Below are 14,123 nucleotides of genomic sequence, written 5' to 3'. Positions count from 1 at the left end.
GTTTCTAAACATTTTGTCTTATGAGGAGAATCAACTGCTAGAAAGATATCCTGAGGGCTTAATATTCTCTTAGCTGAGCAATTTTTGTATTGCATGTGATCACAGACACTTCATACTAAATTTATTTCTATTTATTTACATTTTAGTACCAAATGAATTATAAATACCCTAAGTAAAACTAGGAAATTTTCCATATTCTAAAAATTTCAACTCTAAGAAACATGAGTATAGTATCTGTGTCTGTACCAACTATCCTTCATAGTTTCTTTCTTTTTTTTTTTTTTTTTTTGTCTTTTTTGTTTTTTCTAGGGCTGCACCCGTGGCATATGGAAGTTCCCAGGCTAGTGGTATAATCGGAGCTGTAGCTGCCGGCCTACACTGGAGCCATAGCAATGCAAAATCTGAGCCGCATCTGCGGCCTATCCCACAGCTCAAGGCACGCTGGATCCTTAACCCACTGAGTGAGGCCAGGGATGGAACCTGCAACCTCATGATTCCTAGTAGGATTCTTTAATCACTGAGCCACGAAGGGAACTCCCCTTCATGAGCCATGACGGGAACTCCCCTTCATAGTTTCTTAACAATAGGCCCTTAATCATTGGTGAAAGAGCAATCCTCTTGAATAATTAACATCTTGTTATAAAAATATTTCCCCTTGATCTCACTCTCCCTTGAAGTTACCATTATTTTTCCTTCATATAATCCACAGCTAAATATTCAGAAAGGAATCTACATTCTTCTCTAAATATTCAGAAAGGAACCTACATTCTTCTCTACATTCTTCTCTACTTTTTCACTTACCCATCTATTGTCTGGTTTCTGCTATATAGCATTTTCAAAACATCCCTCATGATGGCCACCTAATTGCAAAATCCAATAAACCATTTATAATTCTTATCCTCCTCGAACTGTCTGGAGTTGATATCTTGGACACCCTCTATTCCTTTGACTTCAAGGAACCTACACTTTAATGAGTCTTCTCCAACTTGACTCTTTCTTCTCATTTTATTGATTCTTCAATAATAGTTTCAAACACTGGTATCGCCTAGAATTCCATTCTTAGTCTTCTAATCTTCTTTCTATAAACCCACTGTCATGCATAAAATGTACCTCACAAACTAGCTCCAACATCTCTTTAGTCTTCTTTCCCCTCATTATACCACATAGCCTGTGTTCTATTCTCAAATACCTTCATCTTTTACTTTCAGACCTTGTTTCTTACTGTGCTATTTCACTTCCAGGAAACATTTTCAGACATTTCCCACTCTAAAATTACTACACTTTTTTTCCAAAGTACTGTTAAAATATCACTTTATCAGTAAAGACTCTCTCTCCCACTAGTAATTATTAATTTATTTCTATTCAGTTGTCTTCCCACAAAACTGGTCATATTTCTCTTATAGCAATGGTCAAATGGTATTTTAACTTTTTAAAATCCATTCAACTACCCCAAATGAATTTTAAGTTCTTCAAAAGTAAAAACCTTATTGGAGTTAGCACAAAGAAAACAGTACAGAATAAGACTTATAACCAGGGCATGGACTTTAGAATCAAACAGCCATGATTTCAGTCTCAGGAATCCAGTATGTGACCTCATACTTCCTAGTATGTGACTTCAGTGTTATCATCTATGAAATGGGAGTAGCAATTAGATTATTATTATTATTATTATTACATAATATTATAACTTTATAACTAAAAGTCTAAAGTGCTTAACACAATGGTTGGTTTTAGCTGTTACTAGTTATCCTTTCAAATATACACAGGGTTTCACTCATTATAGGTTATCAATACATATTTGATGAGTAAATTAATGAACAAATAACAGAATATAAGTATCTCTTCTATGCTTCTTTCATGGATTATGGGATTTGAAGAGTTCAGTAAGCATTATTCCTACCATCAGAAAACATTTTATGGCACAGAAAACCAAAGCACAAGCAAAGTTTCTATTAATCCCAGGGCAGATAGAGATATACAAAATGAAAGTGTTTTCCCTGAAGCTCTCCAATTAAAACCTTTTTCTGGATGAGTTTATCAGATAGGCTGATTATATCTTAAAATATCTTCTGATGATACTCAGTAAGAGTAAAAAGGGGAAGAGAATATTACTGTGGGCTCTTAGGCCCACAAGAAATATTTATTCTGGCAGCACAAGGGCATTCTCTAGACAAGTCATGTTCCTGAGACATGTATAGAGAGGGTGGTGCTGAAATGTCAGGCATACTTTGCCTGGAAATTGTGAGAGAGGGATAGGATATATGCATAAAGACCGGGCCCCAGTGCAAGCATTATCAGTGTCCTAAAGATGAGGTAACATATGCACCTAGATCAATATTTGGCCAGGGATCAGCCTCGATTTACTAACACTGAAATATCCATGAATCTTTGCTCTTGCTATTCTTTCCTTTAGCTGCACTACTCAAGTTCAAGCCCCAAGCATTTTTCACCTGAAGTATTGCTAGACCTTTTGGTGTGGGGTCCCTACAGTTGATCTGCAGGGCTCATGTACACATGCCAAGTCACCTTCAAAAGCAAACTCCTTCAGTTCTGCCTCAAACCACTTTGGCTACACATTATTTTCAGGATCCTATGGATTCCCCTAACTTTGGCATAAATTGGGTTCTAATTTGTCTATCCAGTTTTACTGCCTTACCCCCTCCCCAAATCTATAGCCACCCTTCATTCTAGCTATATTAAACCACTCATAGTTTCCCAGATAGGCTACTAAGTCTCAAATCCATGTCTTTTTTTTTTTTTTTTTTTTTTTTTTTGGCTATTTCTTGGGCCGCTCCTGCGGCATATGGAGGTTCCCAGGCTAGGGGTCGAATCGGAGATGCAGCCACCAGCCTACGCCAGAGCCACAGCAACGCGGGATCCGAGCCACGTCTGCAACCCTCACCACAGCTCACGGCAACGCCGGATCGTTAACCCACTGAGCAAGGGCAGGGACCGAACCCACAACCTCATGGTTCCTAGTCGGATTCGTTAACCACTGCGCCACGACAGGAACTCCTCAAATCCATGTCTTTGCTTATGCTGTAATTTCCTTTCCGAATGTTCTTCCTGACTTCACTGAACTACCTGAATTATGTGAACAACACAAGGTTACTTTTTCTGTAAAGTTTTCCATGTATTTCTATTTCCCATTGTAAACAAATTGCTTACCCTGTTAAAACTCCACTGCCCTCTCTTTTTTTCTCTGTTGTTCACACCTACATTCTTATAGGGTAATTAGTTGCTTATGACTCTCTAAACCCACTAATTAGTGAACTCCTTGAGGTAGGGGGTTAAATTTCATTCATCTTTACTTGTCTAGGATTTAGCATACTTTCAGGGTCTTGTAAATGTTTGCCAAATGACTGGAGGAATTTAGGGTGGAGGCAGGCAGAGGTAAGACTAAAGAAGGGTCTGCTTTCTGCCTTTAGTTGCACAAGTCAGTAAACCTGTGTATGAACTAAGAAGTGAATCAATTTCTTAACAGGACATTTTACGTATATTTCATAGACTAATATTTAAAGGAGTATTTCTGGATGTATCTTCTGTAGGAAGATTTGTTAATACATTTAAATATATTCCAGAAATAAAGAATATTAATTTTTCCTATGTGATTATTTTTATCACTTCCTGTATTTTTCCAATTATTGTGTAAAGAATGAAATAGATCCTTATGAATAAGATTGTAGAGTTTTGGTAATAAAACACCTGAATTTTCATACAAATTTCTTTAAAAACATTACTAAGGACTCTGAGACATCACCATAGGGTATTATCAGATGCCAATCAAAGCCTCTGTTTATGACATGGGATATTAAGGAGGATGTCAGATATGATCCATCTCTAAAGCTCAAATGCAAAATGCAAAAATAACTTCCATTGTTACAAATGTTGAAAGTTATCTCAAAGGTGGTCCCTGAAATTTCTCAGAGGAAATGAATTTATTGTGAACAAACCGAATCAAGAATGATTTGAATTACTAAGAAATTAAGTTTCTGGAATATTTTAGCACGTACCTATTTCTTCTGTAGCAGTGTCTTACTGATTAAGGTAAGACATTTCCCAGTAAAATCTTAGGGAAAAAAATAATGTATTTCATCGGTACTTGCAATGAAAATCAGTTACTAAATAAAAGCCACTATTCCAAATGTAGTATCCATTACATTAATAGAGTCTAAGAACACCTGCTTCTGTCCTTCCCTCATTAAAAGCCACTATTCTAGCAAATGTATTTTTATAAGACAGGTCCACAAGTTTTTCATTCCCTCCATTACATTTCAGACATTCTAGCTGATTGTGGCACATATACTTGTCGGCGAGCAAAGCAAAGGTTAAGTGTGTATGACACAGATGAGCCCCGAGATTAAGTATACACTGTGAAATGCATGTGGATGTTCATGATTTAAACCAATGAACTGTGGCCTGAAATGATGTCACACAAAGCTTAGCAGTAAGTGGAAGGTTAAACCTACTTGCATCTCGGCTCATTAAACGCAGTTAAAGTGCAAATCCCCTCATTCTGACAGTAGTGATCACAAGGGTTCTCTTTCTGGTCACAGCGCTGACTTTTAAACCCCACAGAGCATCTGCAGAATTTCAGTAAAATACAGCTAAATAAAGCATCTGACTTTTTTTTCCAGATATGTTTCAAATTTATTTTATACAGAGATAGTAACATATGAATAAAACTGTTCTTAGGTATGCTCACTTCTTTCTCTTATACTCTCATTATGGCTACTCTGAAAAAAACGGGGAACAGAATGCAGACCTGGATCATATGTGGGCATCATCTTTCTGGTCAAGCAGTGACACAAGTAAACTCAAAATAGAGACCACACTAGCTGAATGGTCTTATTTCTAGTTGTCCATTCTAGACAAATGGTATTTGAGAAGGGAAAATATTAAATTCCAGATTTTCTCAGGAGCAGAGAGTCTCCAGCACTTTCCAATAATTTAGAAACACAAATTTGAGATAATGTATTTTAAAGTAGTCAGAGGCTTAAGCCTTTGTCTACTTTGGCTTTGTCTACTTTTATTATGTATAGGTTTACATAATAAAATCAAATAGCATTACATTTTTGAAAATATAACTTACATACTTTTAAAAGAATGGTCCTAAGTACCAAAGTATTGATAAATATGATTATGTCTGTGTTTCACTTATCTAAATAAGGTCAATTAGATTAAAACATTTTTACCAGCATTTTCAAGTTCAAAGATCTCTTAATGTTTGAAATGGGTATGATGCTAAGAAGTGGATGAGCCCTTCCTTTTGAAATCACTAGCAATTGATGAAGGAGGAGATTCTGTGGTACATTAGCCAATGAGGAATGACCCTTGATCAGAGATGTCCATGAAGCATTCATTTAAAATGTGTTACCCCAACAAAGGAGGACAAGAGAGCAGGGATTCCATGGATATCTAAAGCTATATCATAAAATGTCCATGATGTTATAAAATACTCACAAACACACAGGTACATTTGTCTCTGGGTCCAGCCGACATGTACCACCATTGTAACAGTAGCCATCACATAGCTGGCAGCTAGAGGCAATCTTTCCATTAGTGCAGCTGCAGCAACAAAGAAAAAAAAATCTCATTGTTACTGGCATGATTATTGTTGAAAGCTGACACAAATTTTCTATGGATGAGAATATTCATCATAGAAGATTGGCTGGCTAAAAGTAGGTTTTCAGAAAGACAGACTTGCTGCAGGCAATGATCTTTTTTAACAGAATGATGACAGATAAAATTTTTCTTTCAGTAATTTTTAAATTTTCAACCCATTTAATATAAAAATTTAATATAGCTAGATGTAGGTGTGAAAAAATATACTCTAGTGTCTATCACTTACACTTCAGGGAGACATAACCATCAGTATCTTATTCCCTCTTCATATAACTAGAGTTGGGTGACATTTCTGTTATTTATAAACCACATTATCAAATACTCAGGAAGCAAATGCTTCAACTATTCCTTCTAAAGTGGAAAGTCTGATCCAAAGAACTGTTACGAGTTTTAGACTTCACATTTTTAAAGAAAGTATAGGATTATTCTGTAGTCACTTTTATTCCACTGTTTCTCTCTGATAATGTACTGTAATTAACATCAAACTTTTTTTTATTCTAACAGAAAAAATGCAACAGTTCATTTCAAAAATATACAGAAATGTTATAGGAAAAATATGCAACATGGCAACAAAGTAGTAAGGTATGCTTTTTTGGAACACATCCAGAAATGATTCTAATTTATAGTACATTACCTGCCTGGGTAAAAATAAACACTATAGCTATTGCTACATGGGAGAAACAAACATAACAATAAAAGGAAAAATACAGAGATTTCTTACTTGCCATGCTATATTTCAATGTCATAGATTGGACACTGAAAATTGTTGGGTGAACAGAGAAAAGTGCACTGACATTCTAAATTATAGAGGGAACCTCTTCTATGAGAAGTATGGTAACAGAATCATACAAGCCTTGGCTCAAGTCAGAATACAACAGATCATACTAATACTCTGATTATGAGATCATATTAGTACTAAGTGCTATGAAGTAATCAACAGTATCACAATTAATCTGGACATAACCTTGATAAACAAATCAGGCTACAGTATCATTGACCGATCACTCTGATCCTCTTCATGATGGAAACCTATCACAGTACATCCATCAAAGGATAATTCCCAATGATAAGTTAGATATTTGAAATAATTGGTTGGCAATCCCAAAGTTCATTTATTCTCTGCATGTTTATTGGACTTCATGTGGGTAGCAGGGCTGTTGAAAATGCACTGAACTGCTTATGTTTTCCCACGCATTTAATTTGAAGATGTTTTTGAAGATCCTGGACTTTACAATTACATTTCTTTCAAGATGATCAGAAGCAGTGTGTCAGCTATGTACTAGATATGAAATGGAAATATGTAAATGTGGATCAAACATGGGGAAGAAGGCCATGATTTAAAGTTTCCAAGATTTAACAAAGAATTTCACATCCTTTATAATCAATAAAGGTATCCAAATATGGATGCAAAGTGAATCAAGTACAAGTTTAATGGAATAGGTGTCTGATATGTTAAATGGATCTGGGAGACTTTTCCTTATTCTCCATGCTCAGCCTCCTTGAAAATCAAAGAGCAGAACGTTATAGTTTCATGTTCAATCAAAGGGATAACATCAAAGAGAAAAATTAGCTCATTATACATTAAAGAATTTTCCACAAAAACATAACTATATACCAAATATCATTTTTAAGAGAAAAATATTCTAACTATTGATTTATTTTAAACTTCTACTTCCATGAATTATAAAATATGTTGTCTTCTTCTCCTTCTAAAGTTTTTGTTTGAATCCTAAACATAAAACAGAACTTTATGGATAATTCAAATGTGAAATACAAGTTATCCAAATCATTGTAATACATCAAAGAGTACAACTCATATTTTAATATAGGTTTTCATCATAATTTCATTTCTTAGAAATGTTACAGACACACATACACACTTTGTAATTAGCAGTTGTCCAGTACACACAAAGAATTCTTAAAAATTGACATCACAGTAGTATCATCTAGGCTACTCAAAATTATGATCAAGACTTTTTTTCTCAGTATTAACTGAGGAAGCAAGAAAAATATACAATTAACTCTGTTTAAAAGATTATAATCATTATACCTGACAGAGTATCTATCCTCTACTAGCTGACAGCTCACAGGCTGTGCATTAGAAATACATGACTATTTGGAATCACAAGTATACGTGACAGCTTGAATTTTCCTGTTTAATTAAAAAAAAATTAACTTAGTTATGATTTGGTTTTAGTATCAATTATTTACCCATGAAATAGAAATCTCAACATCACTGCAAATGGTATTTAATGCTAAAATGAAAAGTACCATAAAAGTGAAAACAAACTTATCTAATAAGTCTCCAAATGCCTAAAGAGTCCTGTTTGTATTACCATGTTCATATGATACTATAGCCTAACTCATAAATCAAATACTCCTATTTTTAAACTTCTACTATCTACTTACTGCTAGCAACTATTGTTTATCCATTCCTTCATATAGTTTCCTAGAAGATCTTTTAAGAGTGAAGAAATACAATAATGGATCTCAAAAGGCTACTCAGGTTATGAGGTTCTATTGGTTCTAGGTTGGTGAAGTCAATTTTCTCTGTAGAGTAGGCATTACTGACAGCTCTGAGTCTAGCCCTTCCTTCTTTACATGGAACTGCTTTGTGTTGTAGAAACAGGGTGTGGGTCTCTGCATAAGCTTCTCCAAGATTAACTGGGTTGGAAACTATGCCTCGCAGCCTTTCTTATATGATGGCCCATAGTTCCCTGGGTGATTAGAATGGGGTTGTACAGAAGAGTCTACAGGGCACTCCTGAAATGGTACACTGGATATAAAGAAAAATGTATGCCCACTAATTAAAATAAAGTTCTGTCACGCTAAAGTTTCATCACCAAGAACTGATGAGCTTAATGAGCAAACATGATCTGGGTAGTTTATATAAAAATACATTTTGCTTTTATGTACTTTCAAAGGCGCACATTATAACTAGTCATATTTTCAATTACTTTACTTAAAAAATAATGTACTTTCAAATTACCCAATTTGAGGGTTTGAGTAAATGTCATTTATAATAACACAAATCATACTAAGAGTAACTCTAAAATGAGAGTAAATAAAAAAGAAAAAATGTTGATGCTGTCGTAATAAAATTTTATTGGGTCTTGTTTGTCAGAGCAACATAACTCAGGGCTGGCATCCTCACAGAGCTGTCTTGTGGAAGCTATGGCATGAACACTTTAAGGAATCCTTTTCTATCACATGTTCCCTTTTATTATACTCTTAAGGCAAGTGATAGAGTCTAGTCCTTTATAAGCCCTCTTTTAAAAGGTTGTTAAAAGAAGTTCAGAGTGAGAGTTGATCTCTAATCTCAGTGGCATAAATTTGTTTCGTAACAGACACTGAATGGCATTACTCTTTAGCTGTGAAGGTCTGTTTTCAATTCACTTTCTCTTAAAGCCAAAGAACAAAAGGCAATGTAATAAAAATCTAACTTGGACATCTTTGTTGTAGTTGCTTCCTGGGAACTATTACTTTTTCTACTTATTTCGGACCATAATGTTCAAAGTCTGATAAAAAGATTACATTTTATTTCCCTTAGACAGGGCTTTTGCTCCTCCCCCAAAGGATTGTTTTGTAACTACAGAAAGGCAAACACTCATTGTTGATAATTAACGGTGAGACAACTAAAAGTCTGAGCTATCCTAATTTAGAAATATTACATAGAACTTTTTGAAGGTATGTTTCACTTGACTTTTTACCTGCTTACTATTAGGAATACTCTATATAGGGAATGATCTGACCATATCATTATGTAATAAATGTTCATGTTTTCCAGGTGCACAGAGTAGTTTCTGACTAAGGTTTGGTTTAATCAAAATGAATTGACCTCTATCTCTAGCCAAAAAAGAAAAAAAGAGAGAGAGAGAGCAAAATCATTGCCATATTGAATTTTAGAATAAAAATAATTTACTTTGTTTTCACTGTCTATTGCTGGACTACTATATCCTTTTGGGTTTATACACTTTTATAAATTAAACAAGCTACCCACTTACTTGCAAGATATATCTTCACTGTCTTTATTTATTATGCAATGGCCCCCATGACACCTCACACATTTGTCAACCTCACACTTTGGTCCTTCGTAGCGTGTTGGACAGATACATTCCACACTTCCATCATCCCCAATGGAACAAGATTCAGAATTCACACAGTAGTGATGACACACATCTAGAAAGAATGCACAATAGACAGATGAAATTAGATTACAAGATATTTTTCTTGAGTCACAATAAATGTCCCCATTTTACTCAGTATTTTTAAATGGCCAATGAATAGGTAGATTAATTTTCAAAAGCAGTTTGTAATTACATGTAACTAGAAATTCTATAATAATGCTATTGATTCTTCTTTTTGCCTGAGTTAGACATAATTTCATCTGGATAAGAAAAGAGAGGCTATATTGATATAATACTAACTGACAAACTCTTTTGGCTCTGAGTTTTAAAGTTTAAATTCACAAGGTTCTTTAGCTTTCCTTCTAATGAGCAATATTACTATTATTCTGAAATGAAAGAAACACTCATGATTTCTTTAGATATCATTTATCTTTGTCCCCCCTCACATCTCTTTTCATCCAGAGAACAGGGTAGTGTGTGGTAAGTAGTGGAATCCTACCTATTCACTAGGTCTTCATTTGGTGGAAAGAGGCCTTCCTCTACACAAGCCAGAACAGGCCCAATATTTTGAAACACCTAGGCAGGTAGGCAGACAGGAAGTGTGCCTCTCATGGAACTCCAATAAAAAGTACACTAAAGGACTAACTGATCCATCATGGGTGGGAAGGGACAACAGAAGTCTAGGTTATTGCCTCTTCCTTGGTGAGAACCTATCCTCCCTATCGGTCAGAGGGAAAAACCCTTGGTCTGAGCCCTTTACTTTGGAAGATGTTTCTTTCTTTCTTTCCTTTTTTTTTTTTTTTTGGCTTTTTAGGGCTGCACCTGCAGCATATGGAGGTTCCCAGGGTAGGGGTCTAATTGGAGCTGTAGCCACTGGCCTACACCACAGCTACAGAAATGCAGGATCTGAGCTGTGTCTGCGACCTACACCACAGCTCATGACAATGCCAGATCCTTGACCCACTGCGTTAGGCCAGGGTTTGAACCCACAATCTCATGGTTCCTAGGCGGATTCCTTTCTGCTGTGCCACAACGGGAACTCCTGGAAGATGTTTCTTACCGAGCATTACAATTTCGTCAACTACAAAGGAAGAGTTCCTCGAATATTTCTACACCTCTTAAACATGATAAAACAAAGACCATTTAATATAATAACCATGTTGGCTTTGTAATTATATATTCTGCCTCAGTCTTTTGAAAATTAAACAAGTCTATATGTATGTTGTATAGTCAGATTTACCACATTCAAAATACTGAAACCTATAATACAAATACTCTTAAGCAGAAGAATGATTAAACTGATCCCAGACTTTCTGTTTGGAACTATAGTTTCCTTTCAGCTATCTAATTGTGAAGCAATGATAAATGAGATTAGTTTAGATAAAAATCACAATTTATAAACTTTAACCTGCTATAAGACAAGGATGGTGGATGAGAAGAATTAAAACATAATTTATAATTTTCATGTTTGTATATTTACCATTAAATCAGACAGAAATTAAATATATTGACAGGCTTGCTTCATATTTATGGAGATTTATTTCAAGCATTTGTATGCTTGTTGTTGCATTATGCCAAGTGCTCTCATTGAGATTCAATGCTAAAGTTCATTAATAAGGCTTTTGGCTATATTTAAGAAAAGAGCATTCTCAAAAGGTGAGAGAAATGATCTAAAAATGAAGTCAGTGTTAGTATCTGCCGATTATGAGCCCTATCTAGGCTTTGTAGATAGGTGTACATGACACATATTCTATTTGTATTTATGAAGACTATATTAGCAGTAACCTATATAATCATCTAGTACTACCTCCTATTCAATGCAGAAATATTTAAAAGACAATTTTCCTTAGGTTGCTAGGTACCATTTATTAACAGAGAGCTCTTTGAATATTGTCTCTAACTGCTATAAATTTCATCCTTTGGTCCTGGTTCATGTGTCTGATGGGCCACAGAAGTTTGACTGATGTATCTCTCCAAGATCTTCATATTACGAGGCTTTTCTACAGTGGATAACTCATCAGAATCATGCAGGTGACTTAGTTGCAAAGACAAATTCCACTGTCTTTCCCTGTTGCCACTGCTAGATTCCAATTTATAGATCAGATATTTGGCCCAGGTGATCCTCATGGGATTGGGTGAGGAATTAGAATTTCAGAACTAGGGAATGTAAGAAAAATGAAAACAATTTTACTAATTAGCAAAGGGACAACATTGTCCAATATTTGTAAATGGATTTGATTTGACTAAAACAGCTTATTTCTTCACTAAATCTGTAAGCCCTAATTAAAATATAATTTTAACTTAAATTTTGAAAACTTTGTTTTTATAATCACATCACTGAGGAGGCCTAAGAAACTAGAGAAAATTGGGTTAACCTTCTGAGGGGTGATGACTGCTCTACCCACACTGTAGCAAATGCCAAAGGTCAAAGTTAAAATATACAGTTTACTAATCATAAATAATTTTGGTATATAAATGGATTCCAAAGAATATAAAAGAAATGTTTGCTGAAGATAAAATTATGAAATCAACAGGTATTAGAATTTAGAGTTTAATAAATAATTCTAAACTGCATGCTGTTAAGCTATGCCATGCTTTCCCTCTAAAAATGGCAGAAATTATTTTAGGCTCAGAACCCTTTCTCCACAGACATTAAAATGGAAGACATTAATTTTTTCTAGTTTACATATAGCACTCTACGCTAAATTGAAATTTAGGGACAGATTTGCTCACTATACTCCAGCCCTGCCAGAGTGGCTTCCCAATGCCTACCTGTGAAATTTTTCTTACTATCTCCCATTACTAGGCTTAAAATGTGAAGCATGTAGGAGTTGCTCAATTATATGTTTGGCTGGATTTTTTTCTGCATCATTATTAGGATTTCAGGGTTCAACTCTTTGAATGTATAGTCCCTCATTCCTTTTCCTTCCTTCCTCCCTCCCTTTGCCCTTTCCTTCCCTTCTTCCTTCCTTCTTCCCTTCCATTCTTTCTTCTCACTTTTTCTCAAAGTCTTCCCTATTAACTCTTCCAAATCTAAGACTCCTAAACACAGGAGAAAGTAGGTCTTACTTAATAAGGAACTTTAGTATCAGATATTTAAACTAACACATAAGCACTGGATATTTGTAAATTGGAAATCAAAATAATTCCTTAAGTGGTCTCTGTTATTTCAAGTTTAATCATGCCACATACTATATGCAAATTCAGGAAAAAGTTTAAAACATCTGATAGTGCTTTTAGTTTCTAAATTAGATGACTCCAATTAAAGTTCATGTTCACTGTAATTGTCTTAATATCATGACAGCAATGTAAAATAAGTCATAGGAATGCTACCTAATTTCTCTCAGTCTCTTCTCAGCTAAAATCCACTTTGAATTACAACCATTTATGCAAAACTTGTGTAAATATATGCTGTATGTATTTTTATTTGTGTCTTCTCTATATATGCTCTCAAATAATTACCACATACTCATATTTAAATTTATCTCTTCAATTATTTATTTATTAACATGTATACTTTTTTAGTACCTCCCAATCCAGCAGAAATTTAGCAAAGTATGAAGAAGAATATGATATGAAAGGGGTCCTCAGGTATGCTATTGCCCACTTTGGTTCTAAGGACTCTTTCCTAATAAGCTTAGAAATGGAGAGGTTTAGCCATCATTGAAACAACAGTTTTCTTATCCAAGAGCACTGAAAATAGTTATCCCATGTAGCTTAACACTTTAAGCATCAAAAATGCTTTAAAAACCATTTTAATCTTCCCATGAGATAGATGTGCATTTTCTTAAGTAAAATTATTGATATTTTTATGAATGACTCATTTATCATTGTGGCTATCAATTATTTGTGTGACTTACCTTTGCAGAAGTTTCACAGCTTTGTGCTTTTTTCCATGTTTTAGCTTTGACTAAGTGAAATGTTAGTGATCATGAAGCAGTAGACAAATCTAAATAAAAAACTTAACTCCTCCCAAAGAATGAAAGAGTTAAGAATGTTGGTGGTTAGTTCACACCAATGTTTGCCACAAAGGCACCACCTTTTATTTTTACTTTCTGTTTCTCATCTCTCTGTGTCTCTCTGTCTCTCTCTGACTCTTCCCGTTTTTCTGTTTCTTTCTCACTCTCTCACACCCAGACATGCATACACATACTTTCACCAATGCAAACAACCATCTTCCTTTTCTACAAATTTAACTTAATAATTATTGGAATTGAAAGTAAAACATTGGGGTAGACTAAAAGAAGAAAGGTAGAAGAAAATATAGGTGACAGAAGACATTTTGTTAGAGAGTATGAAATTGGGTAGGGATTAAAGATTAAAGATTAAAGAGAAAAGAGTCTAGCCAGATTCGCCAGTAAGTGTAAAACA

General features: G+C 34.8%; 1 protein-coding gene across 5 annotated transcripts in view; it reads right to left on the bottom strand.

Annotated features, from left to right (window-relative positions):
* The window catches only part of LRP1B (LDL receptor related protein 1B), a 1,884,722-nt gene that overhangs the window by 37,738 nt on the left and 1,832,861 nt on the right, over nucleotides 1-14,123 (bottom strand). For 3 of the 5 annotated variants that reach the window (XM_084998912.1, XM_084998914.1, XM_084998913.1), the window contains 3 exons: nucleotides 9,630-9,804; nucleotides 5,464-5,568; nucleotides 4,470-4,583 (listed from right to left, as the gene is read on the bottom strand). In XM_084998912.1, coding sequence (XP_084855038.1) covers nucleotides 4,470-4,583; nucleotides 5,464-5,568; nucleotides 9,630-9,804 — 394 coding nt within the window. The remainder of the gene's footprint in view (nucleotides 1-4,469; nucleotides 4,584-5,463; nucleotides 5,569-9,629; nucleotides 9,805-14,123) is intronic. The other 2 variants (XM_021076285.2, XM_084998915.1) reach the window with 1 other exon arrangement.

The sequence above is a fragment of the Sus scrofa genome, chromosome 15 (assembly GCF_054392235.1).
Source record: "Sus scrofa isolate SSC_HxYL_T2T_F1_AM1 chromosome 15, Sscrofa_HxYL_maternal_Yorkshire_Landrace_v2.0, whole genome shotgun sequence".
NCBI classification, from domain to species: Eukaryota; Metazoa; Chordata; class Mammalia; order Artiodactyla; family Suidae; genus Sus; species Sus scrofa.
This window is presented reverse-complemented; position numbering and strand designations above follow the sequence as displayed.